Source organism: Rhopalosiphum maidis, chromosome 3, assembly GCF_003676215.2.
Source record: "Rhopalosiphum maidis isolate BTI-1 chromosome 3, ASM367621v3, whole genome shotgun sequence".
In the NCBI taxonomy this organism is placed as follows: Eukaryota; Metazoa; Arthropoda; class Insecta; order Hemiptera; family Aphididae; genus Rhopalosiphum; species Rhopalosiphum maidis.
This window is the reverse complement of record NC_040879.1, coordinates 45,608,011-45,635,225: the sequence shown is the minus strand read 5'-3', so window position 1 is coordinate 45,635,225 and position 27,215 is coordinate 45,608,011. Positions and strand designations below refer to the sequence as shown.

At 24.4% G+C, this 27,215-nt stretch overlaps 1 protein-coding gene across 1 annotated transcript; it reads right to left on the bottom strand.

The window, feature by feature from the left end:
• Positions 1 to 585: 585 nt before the first annotated feature.
• Positions 586 to 27,215, bottom strand: LOC113555948 (putative fatty acyl-CoA reductase CG5065). The gene is made up of 9 exons (XM_026960592.2): positions 27,084 to 27,215; positions 25,914 to 26,105; positions 22,819 to 23,070; positions 17,819 to 17,964; positions 11,347 to 11,474; positions 9,042 to 9,234; positions 5,258 to 5,506; positions 823 to 1,083; positions 586 to 733 (listed from the first exon to the last, which is right to left on the bottom strand). The coding sequence occupies exons 2-9, from the start codon at positions 26,097 to 26,099 to the stop codon at positions 646 to 648; spliced, it is 1,503 nt and encodes a 500-aa protein (XP_026816393.1). The 5' UTR covers positions 26,100 to 26,105; positions 27,084 to 27,215; the 3' UTR covers positions 586 to 645.

Below are 27,215 nucleotides of genomic sequence, written 5' to 3'. Positions count from 1 at the left end.
GTTAAGTTAATTTAGTTTCCTAAACAGAGTACGATTTGAGGCGAAATAAGCGTTTTCGTTAATTTTTTGTGTGGTATCAAAAAGTGAAACTTTTATCAAGTTGTAATTTTTTTATAATAACTAATATTGATTAAGAAACTCCAAATTTGAAATGGCAGTTTAATTGACAAATAACAAATAAGTTCTATAGTTTTAATTTTAACTTAAGATGAGTTTGCATATAGTTTAATACGAGGATTTTTTACTTTATATTTAGCGTGAAATATTATATAAATATTCATATTGTATTATTAATTATTATAATAATAATTAGTCATTATTTGAACTGTTTAATTCTATAATTTAATTAATTACTCAATACTCATGCAGTTATAGGTTGAAAAATGTAAACATTCCATGGAGTCAATCAGCTGATGGAGTTTAAATAATGTAAAAAACAAAACGTGATTTTAAGTTAATCTCGATGATGTATTTATCTGTACAATTTTTAATGGTAACCACCAGATAATGGTTTTTTTTTTTATATTTATTATAAATATTTTTCAATTGTAAATTATTACACTTAATTAAATTGTTACAAAAAATGACTGCATAAGATAGTCTGACTTAAAAACTATATTAAAAATTAACTTAAATATTTTGTATTCAAAATCTAAAGGGTGTAATTAAATATAAACACCATGCAATAAATACAAAAAATAGTGTTATTAAAACTCGATCGATCCAAACTAATCTGAAAATAAGAAAAAAAAAACACGAATTTTAGCTTATTTTTTTACCATAACTGTATACCATAATTGTATATTTGCATCTAAAACTAACTTTTTCAATTTATTTTTTGCTTGCTTTATTTTTTTGGGATTAGTATTGAATAAATATTTTTGCGTCCCAATAAGACAATTTTTGAAAATATCTTCTGTATTGATATTTTCGAAGTTGAAATCAAAATCTTCTTTTTCGTCGTCCGGAATGTATGTAAGTAGACGTAAGAAATTTGTATTTACAAACGTCCATGTTTGTAAAGTGAAAGTTGACAACGCTATTGTTGCTAAATATATTTTTTGCTGCAATCTTACCAAGTTACTGAAAGCAATAATAATAAATTATAACTTATTCATTATAATTTATCTAGATACGTTTTTAGTTAACCTTGTACGAAATAAAAGTGTATTACATTATTGCATTGGAGTATTTGACAAATTAAAATATTATACACGATTCGCTATTCAATTTTTATAACAACCAAGTCGAACAAAAAATAAAAAATCAGCAATTTTATGAACCAGTTGTCGATAAAAACACTGTTTGCAATGATGTACACATAGTACACTTAGGGTCAAAATACGACAGAGAAAAACGATCCGATTAATGTTTATTTGTAATTTTTTTTTTTTTAAACAAAGATTTAAAAAGAATATTTCCTCGTTTGAAAAGCATTGTTCTAAGAATGTATTATATTTCTGTATGAGCGTTTACCAATACCGTTCGAGATAGAGCGAATGTTTTCATGTCTCAAAAGGTTCAAAACGTATTCGAGATCTAACATTGGTGATTATCGGTTGAGTGATTTGATATTCTTGAAGTATATAGGTAATCGAAAACTAGAATTAGAGTTAGCCAATCAACTTTCAAGAGATAATAATATAGATGATTTTTCAAACCTTAAAATTGGAAAGAAACCATCTTAATGTAATCGTATTTAATTGTTTTGATAATTTATAAGCTAACTAGTTGTAATGTCTTATACATTTTTAAATGAATAAATAATAATAATTTGATTAATAATACATATTTATTTGTGAATCTTTTTAACTAGGGAAAAAAAGGTGGCAAACTTCCTTTTGATTATTGCTAGCGCAAAATTAGTGAAGTAACTTAATCCATCGCTGTTTTATTTATACGTATATCCCGATAACCGAATACCAACAAAAGTACATGAGAATAGCCTCAACATTAATTATATTAATAAAAAAGTAAAAAATAATTAATAATTCAATGCAGTTTCTTTTTTGTAGATATAATTACAAAATTATTAATGATTGTCCCTTACTTAATACTTTAGTACGCATATTTTAATTTAATATGTCAGTCTCAATAATACGAGTATGTTCCTTATTTCCAGTCAAGTTAAACTACAAAGATTTAAAATTTGGATCTTTTTAAATATGTTATAACTAAAAAAGTTTAAAAATTAAGTATACATCTGCGTAACATAATGTATTAATTTATACGCCATTAAATCAAAAACGTAAAAACTTGTAGAGACCCTTAAAAAGCAATTTAATACAATACTTTGTCGTAAACATTTATGGACTTTAAAATGCCTATACATCAAAATCAAGGTACTATTTTTTTTGGCTGTACATTATAATTTATTATACCATTTATATTAGTTTATCGTTATTGAAAATAATGTTATGTAAAACGTATTTGAAAAAAGCTTGAAAATGTATTACAGGATTTATATAATGTAACAATTATGTAATTCAAAAATAAATGAACTTAAATATAATTTAAATTAAAAAATTCATTAAATTATACATAATTTATTTGTAATTAGGGTTTGAATTTTAAATTTGAACAAAATTCGTTAAAATCACAAATATCACGAAAATTTGCAAATTATATTACAATTCAAATTCATGCTATTTTAAATTTGAATATCTAATATGCACAAAAATGTAACTTAAGATTTTTCATATATTATTCTTGAAGCAATTAAAAAATACCAAAATTACATAATGCTCACAACTTTTTTTTATTGATATTGTAAGTTTTTAAAAAACAATTTTTCTTATAACGATTAAAGTTGGATTAATTACTCAGAGCAACTCACAGTTAATATGAGAAATTCAAGGTAAACTATTCTCTAATTTACTGATTATAACATGCAATATTATGATATCATAGATACGTCCTTTATATTGTGGTACACGATGGACATTCAAAACCACAAACATAGTTACAATATTAGAATATAGTTCATTCTAGATACTAGATGTTATTTGTTATTACTTATTTATCAATTATTATAATAAATATAATTAAAAAAAAAAAAATGTTTTTAGAATAGCTAATAGGTACAATCAAAAGTCAATTTTATCAATGATATATTTATATAATATATAGGTATACGAGTTATCTATATTATACTATGAAAATATTACGTGAAAAAATTTGTAAAAAATGCATGACATCATACAAATAAATTTAAGACGGATCAACATCAGCCAAAAAAAATTGATAGGTATAACTAAACATAATTATCTTTGTTATTATAATTATCTACGAGTCTGTTTACAACAAGCATATAGTAATATTATTATTGTTTATTGATCGTTTGAACTATAACTTTGTAACTGTTACTACCGTTTGTTACCTTTGTATTAATTATATTGAACAGTAAGTTATGGTAATTTTATTATTTTTCATTTTTTAATTCGTGATGTTTAACAATATATGAATATTCCAATGACACAATATGAATATCAAACCCATAAATTATAATGACTATTGACCATATTATTATTAGTATACGCATTAAATCATAGGTGTTTTACGTAGACAACAATACATTTTAATATATGACATTCATAGCTTGGAACATTTATTACTAGAGCTGTGAGTTTAATAAGCACTAAAAATCCATAAAAAATGAATTGGAAGTCTGTAAAAATGGAGTGTAAAATGCACTTAAAAATCAAAATTGAAAAAGTATAAAAATAAATTAAGCTGTATTGAAGAGAAAAAAAATATTTTAATTATTTTACAAAGCAAAAATTAAAGAATAATTTATTAAATATGTATAAATAGTTAAAATTGACGGAAGTTATAAGAAACATCGAATAAAATAACAAAAAATTATCAAAAAATACCTAGAAAATCAAAATGTAAAAGTGATAAGAAATTTAAAAAAAAGTTTCAAAATTGAATTCATTGCTACTTAGCTAATTAATTCAAACATTTTGTTTGATAATGTATTAACTAAGATTTTTTTACAATGTGCTAAAAAGAATACATTTGTTTGTAAATTCACAGCCCCACTTATTACCAATCAATGATTAGTAATCATACAAATTATTTTCTATTACTTTTAAACGTTAATGCCTATAACATATACTATGATGTAAATGGTATCAGAAAAATATAATGTATTTTAGTAAGATAATTGTCAATCAACAGCCGCAGTTGTGGTTTCGTGGATAATATTTCATGAGTTTAAAAACGTTTTAACACCCTCACTGCTACACGAAACTTGCCACCATATGTTTTATTATTTTGGATAATGGTAAAATACTCATCACTTAGTTCAACAGCATGATTCCTTTGTTATACGTTAGGATAATTAATAAAATTAACAAAATTATAATTATGATAATTTCTATGGAGGTATTAATGTAAAGTTTGGTAAACTATTGTACACTTATAATAATATCAAATAATTATCAAATGTGTAAATTATAGAAATTTGTTTTCCCAATTGTAAGTAAACCTATATACACCTATGGATATCCTTAGGTATACTTATCACCAAGGCTGTGAATTTAATGAACTTAAAAATTATTAAATATGCATTCATATATGCACTAAAAACTGAAAAAATATGCTCTAAAGAAGTTATTGCATTGTACAATCAACGATTTTTGTCATCCGTTATGTACGACTTCAGACTTGATATCAATAAATTAATTTAATCTTAATTTCAAGAGTACAAAATAATACACGTTAAATATCCAATTAAAAATAGAAGAGTACAAAAAAAAGCATTTATACAAAAAAGTCATTAAAACATGCATTTATATGCCCTAACCCATAAAATATGCAAAAATATGTAAAATAAGATTTGGTATTTAAACTATAAATAGGTCAAAACAAATTTTGGCCGAATCCATTTTTTTATACGGTGTAGCAAAAAAAAACAAAAAAAAAATACGAATGCATTAAATTCATAGCTTTGCTTATCACATACTAATATTAATTTTTCACGGTTACTTGTAGCGTAATAATTATTTTATTGGCTATAAAATTCGAAATACTGCACAATTAACCATTGGAGGCGATTGGTGAAAGCTATAGGAATCATGAGTTCATTAGATATATTACTCTAAGATTATTCTTATGTCATTCATAACTAATATTTTATATTTTTATTCATTTATGGTGTTAAGTTCCTAAATTGCAGACTAAAATTGTTTTACCTTACGGGCATGAATGGGTAATACTTAGTCACAAATACAATTTTTAAGAAAATACTTACACCTTTTGTTCTATACCAGTAGTCCTCAATACGAAATCAATAAGTATAGCTGGTAAAAGTTGTTGAATAATAGTGAGATACTTATAAAGTATCTTGGAAGACGTGATAAAAAATCTCGGCCTCCATAAAATATCATCAAACGGATGCGACATTAAATACTTTACGCCGTATTGTAATATTTGGTTGTTAGTAATTGACTTCTTGACCGATGACGAATTATACACGGTGAGTGGGCTGTCCGCTGACGAGCTAAATAAGAAAAATCATAATATAATAAAACATAAAGATAAGCAATAACAATAAAATTATTATATAAACAAAAACAATTAATTTTCCAGTATAATAAACAATTAAACTTCCAGCATAATAAACAATTAAACTTCCAGCATAATATTATGATTATTTTTATTTTTTTGGGTAAATACCAACTAATTTTCTCGAAAAATATTAACGTTTTCGAAAAAAAATGTTCTTTACACAATTAGAAATGTTTAACTACATTTTTTTTCTACTATTATTTTTGGTAAAAGCATATGTTTTTAACTTGATATTCTAAAACAAAATAATTTTCTAAGAATTTAAAATGTCAATGCATGAAAATTTAATTCAAACAAGTACCTAGATAGATAACTAGTTATGACTTATGCTTAGAATTTAAAGTATTGATGAGCTAATAAGTGAATCACCATTTTTTAGCATATCTATCCCAGTGCTACTCCAGTCTGTGAATTATAAATACTATCTTGTACAACAGAATACTTTTTAAAGAATTTCAAACGATTAAATGATCAGTTTTAATTTTATAAACATTTAAATTTTAAAGTTTTGATGAGTAAATTAGTGGACCGGTATTTTGCAAGATACTTTTTTGTTACACTAATCTACTCATCTTAATTTTAAATACTTAGATATAATATTCCACCTCTTTATTCATTAAAACTTTAAAATGTAAATACTTATTAAGTTATAACTACTTGTTAACAACTCGTTTTAAATTCGATTTTAGATTCTGAGCTGAGTGATGAATGTAAATGTAATGATAGTTTTACAATGATGTATGATTTTTTTGTGTGACTGTCATAGCGTTTTGAAGCATATAAAATACTTTTGTACAACCTATGCCTTCTAACTAATGAAAAACTAAATTATTAATAGTAATATTCATTCAAATCATAAAATATTTTTAGGAATAGAGACTGAAATACCTATCATTTCCATTTAAATTCGTCTTTTGAATGCAATGACTTATCGTTATAAATACAAATTTAACATATCCATCGTTAGAATGACTTATATCAATGACTAGATTCACTTATTTTACTATACAGCAATAGTACTTTTCTGTTTTTTTTATGTATTGAAATTCTCAAAAAAAAATATTATGTTTTGGAATACGAAATTAAAAACATATGCAGTAACTAATTCAAATAATCAAATCATACATTTATAAATTTAAAAAGTTATAACAATAAAAATATTTAAAAGATGTTTGGTTTTTTTTTTAAATTTTCGTTATGACTTAAAAAATATCTCTTGTATCAGAGTTTTTGACGGAATAAGTGTTTAACTTTAAAATAGTCACTCTACATTGGTAAAAGTACGCTTGTTATATTTTTAAAAGAATGCCAAAAACGATCTATTGAAATTTATCTTTGTTCCTACAGCTGTAGTTTAATATAATTTAATTAATCATTATACCGTGAAAATATGAAATGTTTTTAAAAATGAATGGCTTAGAGACAGTCGTTTGTACATAACAAGATTTACAAGCGGTGAACTATACGGTAACAGTAAACAATTTAGAGTAGGTACCTAATACTATATTGTGTGAGACGATCAATTGCAAAAGGTTACCTATAAAGTATTATAATAGTACGATACTATAATATGTTGAACCAAAAAACATAACGAAAAACGTGGTCTAGAGTCTAGACAATAATTAGGAGATCTTTAACAATTGATTCTTATTTAAAACTCTAATAAGATTATTGTATAGATAAGCTATACAATAAGTAAGCATAATGTCATAAACGTCGATTGTCTTATTGAATTTTTTTTTGTTTGACATTAAATCGATGGATGAAGAAGCTACATTGTTTAATAAACGGTCTATTCCTATTGAATAGAAAACCACCACTTTTCACTCATATGCGGCTTGCATGCCACTTTACATCGTATAAAATCTAGACATAGACTCAACAATGAAGCTATTGAATAATATCGATTTTGTAAAAAGTACCTATCTAACAGGCATTACCTTTAGCAACTGGTCGATTTATGCATTGTGCATTGGTGCATATTATATTGAGATGGTGGTTAGAAGTTCGTATTATTCAGATTTTACACTATCCAATGATTTAATATTTGATTAGTACATATTATTTTAGTTTGTTTATTATAAAATTAAGTGAAAAACTTATCACTTGCTAAACTTTTAAAATTGGATTCTGTTCATTATGTTTACAGTAATAATTAAAAAATGTAATTATAAATATTAACTTTTTGTTTAAATAACGCATACAGCGTAGTATTTTTTATTTTACTATACTATGGATTTTTCAACATAATTTTTAATTTGTTTTGTTAATTATATTTATGAACTTTAATAAGTTTATAAATACAAGATTACAAAATAATACCACGTGACTATAATGCAATTATAAATTTCTATAAATATTATATTTTGGATCGAAACGAGAACCAATGTTTTTGTGATATTTAGTATATATATTATCTTAAGTTTAAAAAAGTGAATAGATTGGTTCTAATTATATTATTTACTAAGATTGAAATATGTATAATGTATAAAAAATTTTTGGATTCTATGTAGAGTGACGAATGTATTGATTTTACATTTTTTATTTTTTGGTTTTCCTGTCATTATTTTTTGGGTAATAAAAATACTCGAAAATTTTTACACAATTATTTTTTTTATAGATATTTAATTGTAGTACGAAATTACGTATTTTAACAATAAATACGATGAAAATTACCTTATAACAATTTAAAAATAATATTTGTGAAGACTTGTTATTTTTATGTGCATTATGAATTTTACTATACGCAATGACATTTAGAAAATATGTAGATTAATTTTTAAGATATGATCTATTAATATAATGAACCATTTTATTTATTAATCATAAATCGTTAGTAATTCAAAAGTAACTAACAATAATATAATATGGTATAAATATATATCATAATAATAATTAAATACCTTCTAAATATTTAACAAATGCAATGTTTTCGTCAAAAATTAGACCTACCTCTTGTAATTCTAATATTACTATAATAAAGTACTTTAACACACATACCATGGAATGTATAGCTAATGATACAGGCTGACGACTGTCTCCGCGCTCGGAATCGTTTTGCCTACAATGATATATCATCGAATTCAAATTTAACATGCCCGTTACAGTGACCCACTCAATACCTAATGCGGAGCAGAGCGGTACCCACTTTTCTATATGTTTTTTCATATTTTATCTATACACACGGAAGAAACAGTTTTAAAGTTTAAGAATAGGATTTAAACGTTTTGGCACGGCGAAACGCGATGGATATCACATTGTATTTTGCGTGTATACTATTCGATATAATACGTTAAGCAGTGTTATTGGTGTTCTCTACGACAGCAGTTGTAGCTGAGGACCTGCAACCACCCCTCGCGCGGTATCCCGGGACTGTTTGACATTTTAGGTTTGACATTTTATGCTGGACAATCAACAATATATATATATATATATATATATATATATATATATATATATATAGGTACTTGTGTGTGCCACGGTGATAAGCGGCCAGTATCATCGCCTTGATGGACAAGTCGACGGGCATAAAGTCTGGAGTTGAATCTTTATGAGCCAGCGTGACCAGCGATACGCCTTTCCCACACGCCACCATGAGGCCGATCGGTCCATTAAGATTATCTATCCACCCAACTACGGGCTCGGCGGCCGAAGATAGTACTGCGAAACCATAATAATATCATAATATTATATACAAAGCCTATTAACATAATAATATCGCGGTACGCGTTGTAATATAATATAACGCGCGGCACACGTTCGGACGAAAATCCGAATTTTAATCGAATATAACCACATCGGTTTAGCTATACACACGCGCGTTATATTGGTTACAAAATAATGACTGTCGTTCGTATCCTGTCATTTATCTCTGAACAGAAATACCTACGAGTATTCTACACGAATTTGCGTGTAATGTAAAACTAGTCTCGTAATTTAAAATCTTGTTTTCGTATTGTTTTTGAAAATAAGACCCGGAAGGAAATTACTAATGATTTTTTATTTTCTTCGTCTAAAATAAATAACTATATATTTTCGTTTTGTTGTGAACGCATCTAAGGACATAAGATTAATTAAATTACTAAAAATATACGATAGATTCTTATTATGTCAAACATCGTTATATCGAACTACATTGAAACCCCCCTGAAATTACCATTACACTTAATAGCTTATTACGGTAAGAACAAAAATTAAGTAGTATTTTTAGTATACTGATTGTGATTTAACGCGTTGGTAGTCAATAACTGTAGTCATTCGTATACAAAATTGTGAAATGGAAAATAAGCATAAATTTAATGTCCTTATAATTATTTTATACATTCTTACAAAAAAAAAAATATATATATATAAGTGATATCAAACAACTTGTAATGACAGGTTTTAAAAAAAAAAAAAAATAATATTTATTCATTACTGTAGTTTATTAATATGTATATAGTATTAGTACTTAAGTATTCAAACTATGCATTTTAAGCATTAAAATTATTTACCAATTTTTTTAAATATTTTTAAAAATGAATTTTAATGAAATTCAATATCTAGAAATTTTTGATATTTTGAACTTTTTCCTGTTTTTTTTGAGATTCAAAATAACGAAAACCTACTGTACTATAAATAATATGTTTTATTATGTTTTTTTCTTCAAAAGTAATTTTTGTCTCCATGCGGGTGATTCGTTGTATTATATTACTGTTATTTCAGTAATATATCTGCAAAAGTCTATATTATGATGCATTAAGTGACTGTATAATATTACAAAAGTTATCCAGCTGGGTCTAAATGAGGGGGAAATTTTCTGACTCATGCAGAACTCATGGTTTGTTTACTCTTTCTGGACATGTTGACCAAATGACACAGTGTACAAAAAATCAATGCCAGAGTTTAATTGTCGAATGGTGATATTATCGTACGCAGCACTATCCAACGTGGAATGGCGTTATTATTGTATGGTATTACACAGGGTATAGAACTCTAGAACATTCATTTAAAAAAAAAAAAATTTAAATAAACACATTCAAAGAGATCTTTAGTCCAGGGCACGTCTTGTCTTCATATTATAATATGCATCTTTAAATACATAATTTTTAATAATTTAATATGCTATATTTTTTTACCGTAAATGCGACCCGTGATATTTTCAAAAAATAATAGATGATCCGATGCCTTAAAAAGTTGAAGATCTATAACATTATTACCATTCATGAAAGTTGGAACTGTGGTACCTTTTATTAAATGTATATTGATTTAATATATAGATTTTATGGTGTATTATTTTTTCTAAAGTAAAAAAAAATTTTAAACATATATATATTTAATATTTTTGATCATAGAATTCATTATTATAATAACGTTCAATTTTCATTTATTTTCATTATAAAATTAATACATTTTCTATCACAATTAATAGAGTACAAGTATAAATCTAATGTATACTCGATGAATACATTCTTACGTGTACGTGTTTAATTGAATGCATTCAATCTAACCCATAGTATTATGGTTCATGGCTTATATTGAACGTATACCATAATAGACTTATAAAGGAATGGATCGAGACAAGAGATCTACTTCACACCCCTTAATAGTAAGAGCGAGAAAGAGAGAAGTTTAACAACAAAAATATAAAAACATTGTTAGAAGAAATAGATTATAGTAGACAATATTTAGGTTCTATCCATTTCTAACAATGTTATTGAAATAGTCCATATTATATTAATAATATTTTTATAAATATACATATATATTTGTAATAATATAATAAATACTTACCTATCGACGGTCTGAATATGACCATTGGCATATTATTGTTATGATCCGACCTGTCCGATTTTTCGCTGATTATTTGCTCGGCAAATAATTTTGTAAATGTGTACGTGTTCGGAAATGATCCTAGAAAGCTACAGTAATAGAATAAATTCAACGCATTATTCAGTTTGAATTTAATTTTTATATATATATATATATATATATATATATACACAATATACATACAACATATATATTCAACATGGCTATTGATTAACTATGTTTATAGTTGTATATACACGCAAACGCAGTCAATAAAGCTCTCGAGGGAGAACAAAGAAATAAAAAATTCTAGCCATCGATTATTTAATTTAATTCTCAAGCGACAATACCATATGTAATACATAAACACAATACATTGTAAAATATATAATGTGCGAATTTATTACTACATTTCAAGAGGATTTATTTTCTTTCGATGATTATTGTGTAGAGCAATATACCACCTTACACTCGTTACTCTTACAGTGTAGTTGAACTTTTCATGAAATGGATTTCCGTATTACGAACTTTGAGCACAATGTTTAAGTCATTTTTAAATTTATGTAATGGTTACAAATTATATCTGCTCAGTGAAGTGGAAATAATTACTTTAAATTTAGTGTAATTTTTTTTCTAATTTATACGATACAGATGATTTTTTGGAAAATTCAAAATATCATTATATAATTATAATAAAATAATATATTAATACTAAAGAGTAAATGTTATGTATAAAATATAATCACACACAATATGTATTTAATAACACATGTTAAAAATACTTATGTTTCAATTGCATTTTTGCATATTATGCAACACTATTCATACATGATTTATACTTTATTAACATCCAAATAACGAAAATAAGTACTCATTTTATACTTAAACATTAGTTTATTAGCTTGTTATAAATTATAATTAGGTAAACGTACTATTTTTTTATGACCATTTCACGATAAGTTATTGATTTAGGTGGTATAAATTATTATAATAAGAACAATTGCATTAGGTGTAAATTAACAGTTTCCATTTCACAAATTGGATACAATTGGTGTCCATTACGTCCAAATAAAAACGTCTTAATTGCTATGAACAAAGTTTATAGGCTATTATAGTATAATAGAGGATATCCATTTCATGATATGTTCGATTACACTATGTGCATACAACATATTATATTAACTATAAAACCTTGTATAATCTTACGAGTATATTGATATAAAATATTAGTTCATATGTTGGCGAACAGACATAAAATATTTTGTTTCATATATGTATATCTAAAAATGAAACCTTTTCATTACTGCTGTTATTACATATAATAGTAATCTCAACATTCGTATATATTTTTTCAGATACATGTTAAGTCAAACTTCTTTAATAACCGAAAAGTACTAACATTATTTATGTTTTTAAATAACAGTAAATAAATGAGCCGTGAGCCACTGATGACCATTATCGTATGTGTTATAATTAAAAAATGTTATGGAAAAGTAAGAATTTACAAATAAAATGAAAAAATATATATCAATAAAATTTCGCTTTGAATAAAATCGACAGTATTCAATTTTGCGACGTATTTAATATAGATATAGATCATACTACTTGTTTTTCATAAAAAAAAAAACTATTAAAATTATTACTGTTATAAAAATAATGAAAAATTTAAGAAAAGGTTTTTAGAGCACTGTCATTGCCATAATATTTTAAATTGTCAATTTAGATAAAATAAAAATAATTAATGATTGCTATAGCCCATAGCAGTAAAGTTGTTTGATTGTCCGCCAACGTGTTTAAAAGGTAAACACTAATTTTATCCAAAAATATTAATGTTGGACGTATATGGTAAATATATTTTTTTAATAATTTGTTTTCATTAAAAAACATGTTTCGAAAGAAAATTGAGTTATTTTACTATTACTCGTATAATTTACTTCTCGGTTTTTCATCATACGCGGGTTATTGTAATATTCAAAAGCAAAATATTTTTCTGAGAATAAATAAATATTAAATTTGAAACTATCGCGATTTTACTCCGTTTATCTAAACTTTATATTCTTACTTATAAGTTATAAAACAACTAATTAATAATAACTTGTTACTTTTATAATTTAAAGTCCTCAGATAAATATCCTCTTTTGTAACATTAAATTAAAAATATAAAATATTTTATACAGTTATTAGAAAAAAAAATAATAATAATAATAATAACAATAATAAAAATTCTAATAAAAACTATTTTAAATTATGTATAAGAAATATTTTACAAAAAGCTTAAGCAGTAAGTAATGAATGTTTACTAATAAAAAAAAATCACATTTTAAAATTCAAATTATTTATTTTTATTCTATAAAAAGTGAATTTATTTCATATTTAAATTAATTTAAACAAAACGCCCCAAAGCAAAAATACGTTATTGCGTTTAATATAAGTAATTATTAATTTAAGTTATTCTGAAAATAATGATTAACAAATAAAGTATGTAAAGAGATAAAATATTATTTATGAATATAGTCCCTTTATTATATTATAAATTTTATTACTCGTTTTTTAAATCATTTTTACATTGTTATTATTACGGTTCCATACTAAATATTTTATTTAATATTAAAATGGTGTTATAATGGTGTTGAAGGTATTTCAGTTATTCGTCGAAATATTTTCTCGTTTTCAAAACGTCTTCATGATCTTGACATTCGATTATAATCCTATAGGAACATTGCAGTGAGCTATAATATACTATTTTTTTTTCGTTGCATAAGTGATTATTGTATTTTTAATGTGCCTAATGGTATAAGCATTTTTTTTATCGTCTTAATTTACACGATGAAAATAACTAAGATAAACATCCCAAGTCATTAGTTATTTTTTTAAATTGCATTGTTTTATTTGTTTTTTTTTTAAATATATATTTTTTAAAACTTATCTTTGATTTATCATTGATAAGAACTCGTTTTAAACGAAAGTTTAAAATTTGCGCCAATGTTAAGTTTTTGATTAATGTTTGTGTTTTTATGGTGATAGTAATAATACAACAAAACGATTGTCCGTCAAGTAAACTATATTATGTCCAGTACAATAGCCAATGGTTCTTTACTTGCAGCTCACGATTCGACGTTTAGGTTTGTTTTTCTATATGCATTTAATACGATAAAATTTAACAAAATCTTAAAAAATATTTAATATATTTAATACATTTTGAAAACGTTTTCAAAATAACAGAGAAAAAAATATGACTAAGATTATAATACAATTATTTTTATTAAATTGTGCATTTAAATAAGCTTACACTTATACATATTATTCACTCTCGCCCTTTGATAATAATTTTTTTTCTTTATCATAAATATTGATTATATTTATAATATAAATATATACTAAATATTAAATATATATAAATTATATCTGAAAAATCAATCATAATAATACTACTATAACAGAAAAATAAATTTAATTAGATTATTATTTTTTAATTAAATTGTATTCGGAATTTTTAGACAAGATTATCCTCCACACAATTTGGCTGAAAGTTGTTTTTTCTGTTAAATCCTTCAGATGCCATATTTCTTGGAACAGTCATGCCAAGTCTTATTATCTCTATGAAATGTTTTTATTCTCGGAATTAGATGATTTAGGTCAAATATCAAAATCATTGACTTAAACAATATACCAAAATAGAATTCAATGTACAAATATTTTTAAATTAATAACAAATCGTTTTGATATTAAAAGCTTTATTAAATAACAATACCTATCATAAACTAGTAAGCCAAATATTCTCCATAGAGTTGTGCCCATAAACTACGACGTCTTATGATCTTCTAGTTGAAGATTTACAGACGTATTGTTTAAAACTTTCACATAAGATAGATAATGCCTTATCTGTGAAATTTAAACCCTCGGCTGATAAATACCTACTTGTTACAGTATCTATAAACAAATGTAAAATTACCTAAGTTATAAGAAATTAATAACATTTCATCATCTTTAAATAATTAAAAAAAAATCTCCCGATTGAGTTGCTACCTTACTCGTATTATTATCACAACCAAATTTTCAAATTAGATCGGTGCTAATTGTAAAGGTTTCGAGATAAACTTGATAGGTTGCGGTCGACTTGGAAGGACACATTTTTATAACTATTTTTTATTACTTATGTCTGAACATAATTCGTACACTGCACCAGTGGCGTAAATTGGGCTAAATTGTTAGGGTTGCAATCAATTTCTAGGTTGGACAGACTTGTGGAGGGCGAAGCCCCCCACACCTCCCTAAAATATTTTATTTTATCCTAGATTTAACATTACAAGTACATAAATTCAACTAAACTATTTTAACCTTAAACACATATTGTATCTATTGGTAATTGGTATATATTATGAACATACGTCATAAATAGGGTATATAATTACGTACTGTCAATAAAATAAAATTTTGACTTTAAGTTAAGGTAGTGTTTAACAAAATAATCTTAAGAGGATGTTAGCGCACTGTTTGTTTTCTCTCTCTAGACCCATGCGCAACATAGACAAAACGCATTTACGCAGTCTGAGTAGAACTCGCTCAATTTTAATTCTAGAGTAAGTATACCTATTATAAAACTAAATTTTGATAATATTTCTGAGTACAAGACGATGAATTTTTTTCATTATTCCCAATACAACGTTAATTATATAGTTTAGAAATAGCTATAAATTACAACATTTTTAAATAACCTTTAATTTTTCAAAATTTTATTTTTTTTTTTAAAAACTCATTGTCTTGTACTCAGAAATATTGTAAAAATTAAATTTTATAATAGGTATATTAACTCTAAAAACCAAAATTGAGCGAGTTCTACTCAGACTGCATAAATGCGTTTTGTCTATGTTGCGCGTGGGATAGAGAGAGAAAACAAACGGTGCGCTGACATCCTCTGAAATAGGTATTTAAAGATATTAAATTAATATAAATTTAATTTCAATAAATTGTAAATGAATACTAAAGATATGATATGAAATTAATCATTAACTATATTGATCTTTTTCTTGTAGAATGGAGGTTTTCTTCAAAAAGGCTAACATTTTTCTCAACATTTGTATTAATATTTTTCTAATAATCAGGTACAACAATTAATACCAAAATAATAAAAAAATATTTACAAAAATAAATTTAATTTATGTATAAAAGTTAAATTATAGATCAAAAATAAACTGTTTTATTCGTCAAAATTTTAGTTTTAATAAAATATTAGACTCGAATCGGCCGATCACAATAAATATGCATATTGGTATAAATATAGAAAATGATTAATAACAAAACTATAAATAAATGTGAAATGACATAATATAATAATAATTCTAGTGCTTCAAAACAAAATTAAACATTGGTTCTCAAAATATAAATTAGTTAATTTATTATTTTACTGATATTTCAATTTTATGAAAACTGAAATCGTGATTTTTCGGAGTCGCAAAAGATACTCTTGCGACCCTATGATATTTTCAGGGGTTGCAAGTGCGACCCCGTGCGACCCCCAGTTTATGCCACTGCACTGCACATTATAGTATCAAACATAGTACTCTTATTCTTTCATTTTATAGTTTGATAGTTGATAATAATAAAAAAAAGACTTTCAATTGTACTTTATAGACTATAGTAGGTATTATTATTTATCTCCAATAAACACCTGTAGACCTGTAGTTTGAAGAACAATTTACTTTATAGCTTCGATGTAGTAATTTTCATACATATTGTAACATTATAACAATTATGCTTAATTACAGGTATCTAAACCTAGGTACAACTAAATGAGAACTAGTGTGCGTTAAGTACCCTTAAATATTTTAATATTACCCCAGGTGATTTTCTTGTTTATGTATTTATAATAATGTAGATATTTTTATAATGTGACAAATAATAATAAATAATAATTAAAAACTTAAGATATTATTAATTAATCTACACCTGACGATATGAGGATTGCTTTAATGTATTAAAAGTTACTGATTTTTATCCTTAATATCATGAATTAGGTAAAAAATTAGTAATTATTTATATCGTAACATTTTTATTATTTTGGCAACTCTATAATGTAAATTGCAAGGTATAGCTGCCTTATAGTTAGGACTCGGGTTTTATTAAAAACAGCGCTTGAAAATAAATATTATGAGTGTAGGTACACATAATATGAGTTTTTGAAAGACTAAAATATACACTTATGTTGTACAACAATGATAAGGAATATGCATAATTTTAATATAATATCATTTATTGATATCTGATATTTGTTAATACTATACTAATTGATAATTGTGCAAAATCGTGATATTTGAATTTAGGAAAGAAATTAATTTCCCAATTTTTAATGCTAAATATATTAAACTATAATCAACTATATAACTCAGAAAAATATGTATTACTACAAAGGAATTTTTTTTTTTTTTTTAAGATTAATTATACCTATTTCACTTACTGTTTCGTGCAAATTTCAGATAATTTGGGATCTAAATTTTCTGCAATCAAAATTGCATCCTGCCAACTGATCGGCGATTCGTACACTTTTTCTTCCACATAAATTCTGTTACAATTGCAGTAGGTCGTTGATACGTGTAAAAATACCTGCAGAATAAAATTTAATGAATTATGCAATTATTCAATAATGTATAATATGATAAACATCAAGATACAGTTATCGAATATAATTAAGTACCCCGCAGTATTATGAAGTTATACGCTATGAATTATGAATTACAATAATATATCGATTTATTATGCCAATAAACATGTGTATGATACCTAATGACATGTATATTAATTGAAGAGGTAAATGATGTGGTTAATATAATAGCCAATGGCTAAAAAACCACCGGAGTTTAGTAAAATGTTATGTCTCTGATTAACTTCCACAATTATTTATTTAAACACTAACACTTGTGTGTGGTGAAAATAATGAGTATAGTCTAACGCGGTTCCGTGGTGACGAGGCTAGGGGTTATACCTCTCCTCTTTTGGGAATGTCATATATTGCGACACATATTGGTGTGGGTGAATGGCAAAGCTCAACTGTAGTACACCTTATATTCACAGATTCACAAATGTATTATTTGGCAGAAAAATCATTATAATAAATAATAGGTAATAAATAATGTATGTGTATAATACAAGACAAAATGCAGATAAATATAATAATTTTGTTTTACTACACAAAGTTAGTAGTTCATGAGAAATTAATGTGTTACAAGTCTACTTAATAAAATACCTATAAAATCGAATTTGATTTTAGAAATTTCAAACTTAGTTTAAAATATGAAGTATCTTGATAAATATTGTACTATTTTAAACTACTTACTATCTTAAAGACGTATGCAGTTTTAAATTAGGTGTAGCGATCACTTAGTTAAAAGCTTATAACTTACAGTCTTTAAGTATAAGTTAAGTTAGGTAAATTAGTTAAATAAACTTAGTTAAATTATTATAAGTACTTATCATCGTTGGCGTAGAAAAAATTCAAATTCTTCGTATTTTGTATAAAATTCATTAAAAAATTATTTTATCGTTGTAGTTCACAGATGTATTATTTTAATTAGAGATATCCTAGTTTTTATATTATATTAACTGTGTAAATGTGTAATAAAATATAATCCTGAAATTCATTAATAAAGAAGTTTATGTTTAAAAAATAATAATGTGATAACACCTATACTCACTTAAATCGCTATGTATATCGACTGTATAATATGCCTACAGACGATATATTGTATAATAAATTACCAATACATTCATTTCTTTGATAACACATTGTGTGCCTCAATGATAACAGTTATAACACAAAGATGGTTAGGTATATTTTTAGTATATTATATAAATTATGCATATATTTTACCTTTATCTAAACGTCATCACTTTTATCGTCATACATAATGATATAGTTTCGTATTTTAAACTAATTTCAATACAATTACAACTAGTGACTGTATCTTACATTTTGTGAATTAACAATAGGGTATGAATGTAAATGAAATTCGAATTTTTTCCAAATATTCCAAAACACTGCTTATTGAACACGAAATTTATCAATTTATCAAACACATCAAGTACTTAAAAATATAATTTATATTTTACATTTTTTTAAACTTAATGCATATATTACGTGTATTGATTTTATAATAATGAATACAGTTTCATAAAAATTTACCATAAACCACGCTACTACTAGATAATAAAGTGTTATTTATTTTTCTTCGTAATCTAATTTTTTACGTATGGTTTACCTATGTAACAATCAAATGCGTTTGACCAACGACATTTTCTTCATGTGCCATTAGATATGAGTAATATACGAGTATAGTTGGGTTATATGATTTACGACTTGTATCATTCACGATAACGCCAAATTACAATTATCTAATACCTCGTACAGTCATTCAAATAGATTTTTAATTACATTATGCTAAAAAAATGTGTAAGGGCATTATTTTAAGTTATGTAATATTATAAGTGCATCAAGTTTTATTTTTAAAAAGTAATTTTTGTTTTTTGGGACATTTATAAAATAAAATCCACTTTTTAATTATCAATAACGATTACACTGTCTGTTTTAACATTGTATTAGTGATTAGTAATTATTGTTGACAACTATCCTGATGAAATCGATAACAAGATAGTAATAAACGTTAAAAAACAATATTCCAGTTATTATCTGCAAGAATCGGAAGTTATGTAACTAAAAAAGATACATTTTTCAGAGCTTTAATATGCTCTTAAGAACATCAAAATAATCACTAAAAATTAGAAAATATACAAAATAAAATAAGCAACATATTTTTTTTTATAAAAGTGTTTTTAGATTTTTTCAATTTTATACTTTTCATAGATAAATGTGGTAGTGTAGTTAAGAACTATTTATACTAAAGTACTAGGTTTGTCTCTAGAAAGTGAATACGTCAAATCTAATAATTGCAATACAATATGTCTCACATAACTTTAAAAATAACCAAATTATTGATAACTTATGAAATTTTGCAGGGAGATAGTATTTTTGCCAATTTTATTACCTGTAATTTGCGCCACCAATAGACATATTTAAGTACATTTTTATTTTGCGCGAAATATAAAAAATTAATATTAGATCAACAATTAATAAAGAGAATAAATAAATAATAACAATAATATAATATTATTATTTATGTATATTATTATAATAATTAAATACTAAAAATACAAGTATAATAAGTGTAGAATAAGAATATTTTTGAAAAAAATTAAATCAATCTCCATTAATACCAATAATAAAATAAATTACTTTAATAAGACTATCAATATAATATCATGAAGAATAATATTAGTGGCTAACAGGTAAGTCTTAATTAGGCTTTCAAACACTTGGAATTATTTTTGTTACCTATACAATGGTTAATGATCAATGATATCAGTGTTGTACAACATTTTACCTATCTATAAAATTATTCGTATGAAAGTGTAAATGTGTAAAAAAAATATTCGATTAATTTTCAGTCATAATTCTAATACTAATTCATTATATTATAATTTACATTAATAATAATATTAGTAAATAAAGAAATATTAAATTCTTCGTTACGAAGTAAGCCAAACGTATGATGAGTATATCGCACTATGTATTATTACGAAATACGTTATTATTGCGTAGTCAATATTCTAAGTACTATAGTATTATCTAGTCATCAATAAGTTTATATTAATATTGTTCTATTATACATTAAATTAAGAAATTATTTTAATAATTTATTAATCGAACAGAATGTTGATTTTTACCGAATGCATTTAATTCTCATATAATTATTTAATTGTATCACTGTAATACCTAAAACTATGACTAATTTACCGAAATTCAACAAACTATCAGATGAAATGTTTGAAGAAAAGGTTATTTTGAAAATCTTATTTAAAAATTCTGTAATATGTATAATAATTGTGTAATGATATTTATTATAAATAAATGTTTTTCATTTTTGATATAGTTACTACTATTTATTATTGCAGTAATTACTTATTACGAAATTATTATAACAAATACATACTTTATAATTATAATAAACTTTCTTCTATAATATTATATAGGTATGCTTTGTTTATATTATTTTTGCATTTATTCGGAATAAAATAAAATGTATATTAATCGTATGACTTAAAATACAAAGCTATAACTACCGTTTTTAATATTTTATATAAAAAATTATAATATATTATGTTAAATTTTTAATCAAATAAAATAACTGATAACTATTTGATTTATGTTTAAGAATTATTTAAAGAATTATGTTTTAAAATTAATTGAATAATTTTTTATTCGAGTAATTATAATTGTAAATTATAACAACTTGTGATGAAACTTTTTATGAAAATATTTTTAAAAATATTATCTAAATAAAATTGTATTTGAATAATGCTCTACTCTCAACAGTATATCATAGAATTAAAATTGAGCTCATCTATTACAGCAATACACGCTCGACGCTTTATTATACAGTAGAGAGCAGTACCCAATTTTCCACCTTTTTATTTTTAATATTAGACTGAGTCTTATAAATTAAATTATAAGAAATTAAATTTGATATTCTTAAAAAATATTTACGAGTTGTAGCTATTCCTATTAAGAATTATATTAAAGGCTTCAAATATAAAAATTATATAACTATACCATTATGGTATACGTAATGTACGTTGAAGATATTATGGCCTACTAGATTCTGTGTTCATCATAAAGAAACATACCTAATGAGTTGATATGGTAATGAAATTATAATTTAAAATAATTCGTTTTTACAGTGGATAATAGAAATAATAGAGTAAAGAGATAAAAAAACAATTTATATAGACAAAGATGGCCTATAGGAAAAATGTGTAGAATAATATATACATTGACCAATTATCTCATAAGAGGGGTTTTTCGTAATAGAAAAGCAAGATTTTAATATGCACTATTTTTAAAATTTTTATATATGGTCACTATAATTATACTATTATATTATTGTGCAGAATATAATAATAGCAATGATACGTATTCAAATCAATAAGTGAGAGATAATTGCTCATTTTGATAATAGATGAAGAAAATTAACAGTGGATTAATACGCGGTACTTATCTTATTAGGCAATTTCACGCTATCTGAGTGTGTTTATATGCATAAAGTTATCACTTATCAATAGTGATTATTATTAATGTTATAATTAAAATTTAATCTTAAGTTATATTTTACTATAACAATTAAACGAAGAAAATGTATCAATACACCAAACATTTATCTTATAAATGTCTAAAACTATACAAATTATATGATTATTGATTGTACACATGTATAGTATATTATTTCTAAAACCACTCGCCCGGACTTTGGTTCCGATTTCCGAGCTTTGATTTGGTTAAATTCTTTTTACTACTTAGGTACGTAAGAATTTAAGTATAAACATTTTCATTTGAATAGTTTTACTTACAATGAGGTTCTTCATTTGTTTAGATAATCTGACGACTTCTCGTGTTCCTCTTACATTTTTGATAATCGCTTCTCGAATAGGCTCGTCAAACCGAACGGTTGCAGCAACGTGAAAAACAATTGAAACATTACGAACCAACATATCGTAATTTTCATCACTCATCCCCAGATGGATTTCGCTCAAATCTCCAATTATAGGTTTTATTTTATTTTCTGCGACACCGGGATACTCCGTTCTAATCTTATCGAACAGCTGGGCAAACGCAAAAAGAAAATTCCATATTAATATAATATAATGATTATAATTAATATTGATATAAATATACATTTGTTTTTGGGTTGAGAATAACTTTTTTTCTGATCAATTTTGTGTTACAATTACCTATGTTACCCTTATTAGAAACCGATTATATTATATTATTTATTTATAAATGTTTTTTGTTTTAAGATACATTTTAATATTTTATAGTAGAAAAAGTTATCCGTACTTTTTAAGATAATCGGAAAAAAAATACGAACATTTGCTAAAATTTGAATATTATTATTCAAATACTTATTATGAATCTTGGTTAAAATCATATCTACGATATTATGTTTTTTAGTGCTGCGAAGAAAATATCAAATATTTATTATTATTTAGGTACCATAAAATTTTTTGACGAACGCTTCAATAATGTATCGTTGTTTTTTATTACCTATTATTATTAAATTATGAGCTATGGTAATTTCGATTATTAAAAACAGGGAAAATATTATATGTCTATGACATTGAAAATAAATATATGATTATTAAAATTATCTTATAAATCGCTTTTTCTAGTTCAATATTTATCTAAAAATTATAGCTATTCTTTGGAACATTATGCATAGTAACATCATCATGGAAAATATTTAAGTAAACAAGTTTATTGACCCTTTTGCATTGAAACACCATTTAAGTGTTATCAATTCAATTAAAACCGTTCTTCAATCAGCTTAGAATTAATCACTGTACAATACTACAATATATACATAGTATCTATATTATATCTATTATAATATGGCATGTAACATTATGTGGAAATTGAAACATTACATCGTTATTGTCATAACGTTTTAATACAAGTAATACATGTAGAATATAAATTGATATTTTCTCCATTTTTCAGATATTTTAGGAATATATATATTTTTTTATTCAGTTACATTCAATTAAAAAAATATTTATGTGAAATTGTTGTTCAGTGTAATTATAAAACCAAAGTTAAATTATGGTAAATTATTTAAAATTATTACAAATAACGATAGGTATGTTTGAATTATTTCGAGAAAATAAATCCAGTGTCACCTACACAGCAAAACTTAATACCTATTATTCCTAATTGAAATTTAAAACAAAATAAAATAGATTAATTCAATTTACTCGTAAAATAGAGTAACACTTGTACCGATAATAAACGTAAATAGCTTTAATCCAAACTCGCACGCGTGCGTGTGTGTAAATTTCATTGCAAAATACTACAACTAATCTTTCAAACTTGGTAAATAATTGCATTTATTTATTTGTTGTGTTTAGTGTTTACGGTTTATTTGATATATATATATATATATATATTAGACATTTTTACATTATTTTCTCGACTTGTATAAGCTATTAAATTGTAATTATTTAACCGTTTGTTTTATTTCAGTTTCATTTAAATGTAAGCACCTATTCAGACACACATTCAGAGTACTTTACTATTTAGTCATTGTACATTTGGGGGTAAGACTGGTGAGAGGTTATTAATACGATTAACGTGTACAATACAAGTATCACGTTTAAAATATATTTCTCATATTTTCCACGATTAGATAGCTGAATTTTTTAACTAAAAAAAAAACAAGTAATTTTAGCATAGTGGCAACTGGTAAGTGGTTTTTTTTTATGTAATCGTATAATGGAGACAATAATTTGTAATATGGTATGTTTATTGAACTATACTATCATATATACTATATAATAAATATCATCCGAGTGATCTATTTTATATAAAACACTTATTATTTCAAAAACTATTAACATTTATGAGAATTTTTTTTTATAATATAATATTAAATCGTTAAAAAATTAAATTTTTTACTACTTTTTACCGTCATTGTTTAAAAAATAATCTTTTAACAACAATGTGTGGTTTTAATATTTTATTTCAAAGCAAAATATATTTAAAGACATTATAGATATACAAAAATCTAATTTTATACGAATAAGTTAATGATTTATAATTATTTGAAGTTTAAATGATTGGAGTGGAGTGGTACCCATACAAATATTTTTTCACTGCTCGATTCATAAAAACTTTAACTAATAAACTAATTAAAGAAAAAGTTGAGTTCTATCATCAGATGCCTTCCCTCTTTAAATTATTCTGTAAATAAAAAATCCTACACTGTTAACATGTTTTTTTATTATGCACGTAGCATAGATTGTAAATTTTCTATTATAAGAATAATAATAGTAAAAACGAATAAACTATACTTACGCAAAATTTTATTTTAATACGTGTAGATCGAAATACTCCAATTAATATTCTACTACAGAATATTATATTATTAAAAATATATCTAGTCATTTAAAATAACAATAACTTAAAATATAATAACGATAAGAAATACTTACAGAAATATATGTTGTTTATTGTAACGATTTTAATTAATAATAATAGATATTTATTAAATCAAATCAATAAATAAAAAAAGGAATATTTAAAAAAAATGATATTATTTTATGAAATAACAAGTGCACTTTACGTTCAATGGATCACGCCGTATAATAAAGTATTTTATCTTTAAAATACACATTATATTATTACAAATGATCACAAAACCCGCCGAATATGGTTGGATAGTAATAATATTTGATCATTAAATTTGTTTTTTAATTATACAGTTATAAACACCCGTGACTCGTTTTAATATTTCGTTAACTATAATATTGAACCATTGGTCCGAAGACGATAATATATTCGACAAGTGAATTAAATTTATTATTACCGAACTTATCGAACGTATCAAATGCACGAAAACCTAATATTTTAAACATCACTCAAGTATATTTAAATGTATATTTCTCCGTACCGGTAACGCCAACATGTCTTCGATTCTGGCAGTTATACATTTATCTTTGCGATGTCTTATCAAAACGTATATGTTTCTAATGCCCGGACATGATCGCAGTAGTTTTTCAATCAAAACTTTTCCCATGAATCCGGTCCCGCCAGTTATGAAAATATCACATCCGGTGTAAAATTCCTTTATGCTCATGATTGCCTGAAACAAAACAAAACAAATATTGAATAATATTCTATTGAACGAAATGTAGTTTATTTGTTTTTTTAATATCGTATTAATATATCCATGCAAGTTTGAAGTTAATTGATTTTTGTTTTATTTGAACCACGAATACAATATTTTACGAATAATATGAATATTTTAACTGGTGTGACTATAAAGTAATTTTGAAAACCTAATGATATATTATTTTATTCGAACACGATTTTTTTTTCTTTTCTTTTTTTTGTGGATACTTCGATACATTGAGATAACATCCCAATCGGATTACATTAATCAATGTTTAAACATTTCATAACATCTGGTAAAACTTAAGTTAATATTAATACAATGTATAGATTAATATTATTACTAGTAGGTATACATAAGACACGTTTCCTAGTTTATTTAACTCGTAGAAGGATTTTCACAAGCATGATTTTAGATTCTTGAGTCGTCACTGCAACTATAATATATTCATTTATAAATTATTAGTGAATACGATTCTTAAATTTAGGACCAGTATTTTAACTAGAGACGTAAAGCCTAATATTTAAATTAGAATTCCTCTTGATTAACTTAATTGTGCATAAAGTCAACCATATATATTCATTTATTTGTTAGTGACACCTCAAATTTATATTCGATAATAAATTTTAATTAACTACAAACAAATCTAAATTAAGTTTAACGAATTAATTATAATAATAATAATAAATGATCTTTAATAAAAAAAAGTTTTTTACAAAAATAAGGCATTTATTTAATATTATAATTTTATATTTATATGATTTAAAGTTATTTTTAAATATGTATAAGCAATTATAAATCACAAAATATTGTTAAATATGATTTAGTTATCAATTTAAATCATCGGAGCAGTGGTATTTTTTTTCACTTGTTTCATTTTTACGATTATTAAATAAAAAGCTAGGTATATCAATACCTAGGTATACGTAAAAAGTATATAAACATTACCTTTTATAGAATAGCGAGTATTTTGAATTTACACTAATGTTACTGTCGTAAATAAGGTGGAAAATTTTGATGATCGTTCAGGTTTAAGTCAATAGACGTTATGTCTTAGTAGTATAATACGTGAAGAAATAC

What these genes read in the sequence shown, in the direction of transcription:
- LOC113555948 (XM_026960592.2), bottom strand. Translation starts at nt 26,099, where the DNA reads ATGAGCATAAAGGAATTTTACACCGGATGTGATATTTTCATAACTGGC. An exon ending in CATATTCAGACCGTCGATAG is followed by an intron (nt 9,235 to 11,346) that starts GTAAGTATTTAT and finishes ATGGTTTCGCAG; the next exon opens with TACTATCTTCGGCCGCCGAG. An exon ending in GCAAAAAATAAATTGAAAAA is followed by an intron (nt 734 to 822) that starts GTTAGTTTTAGA and finishes TCTTATTTTCAG; the next exon opens with ATTAGTTTGGATCGATCGAG.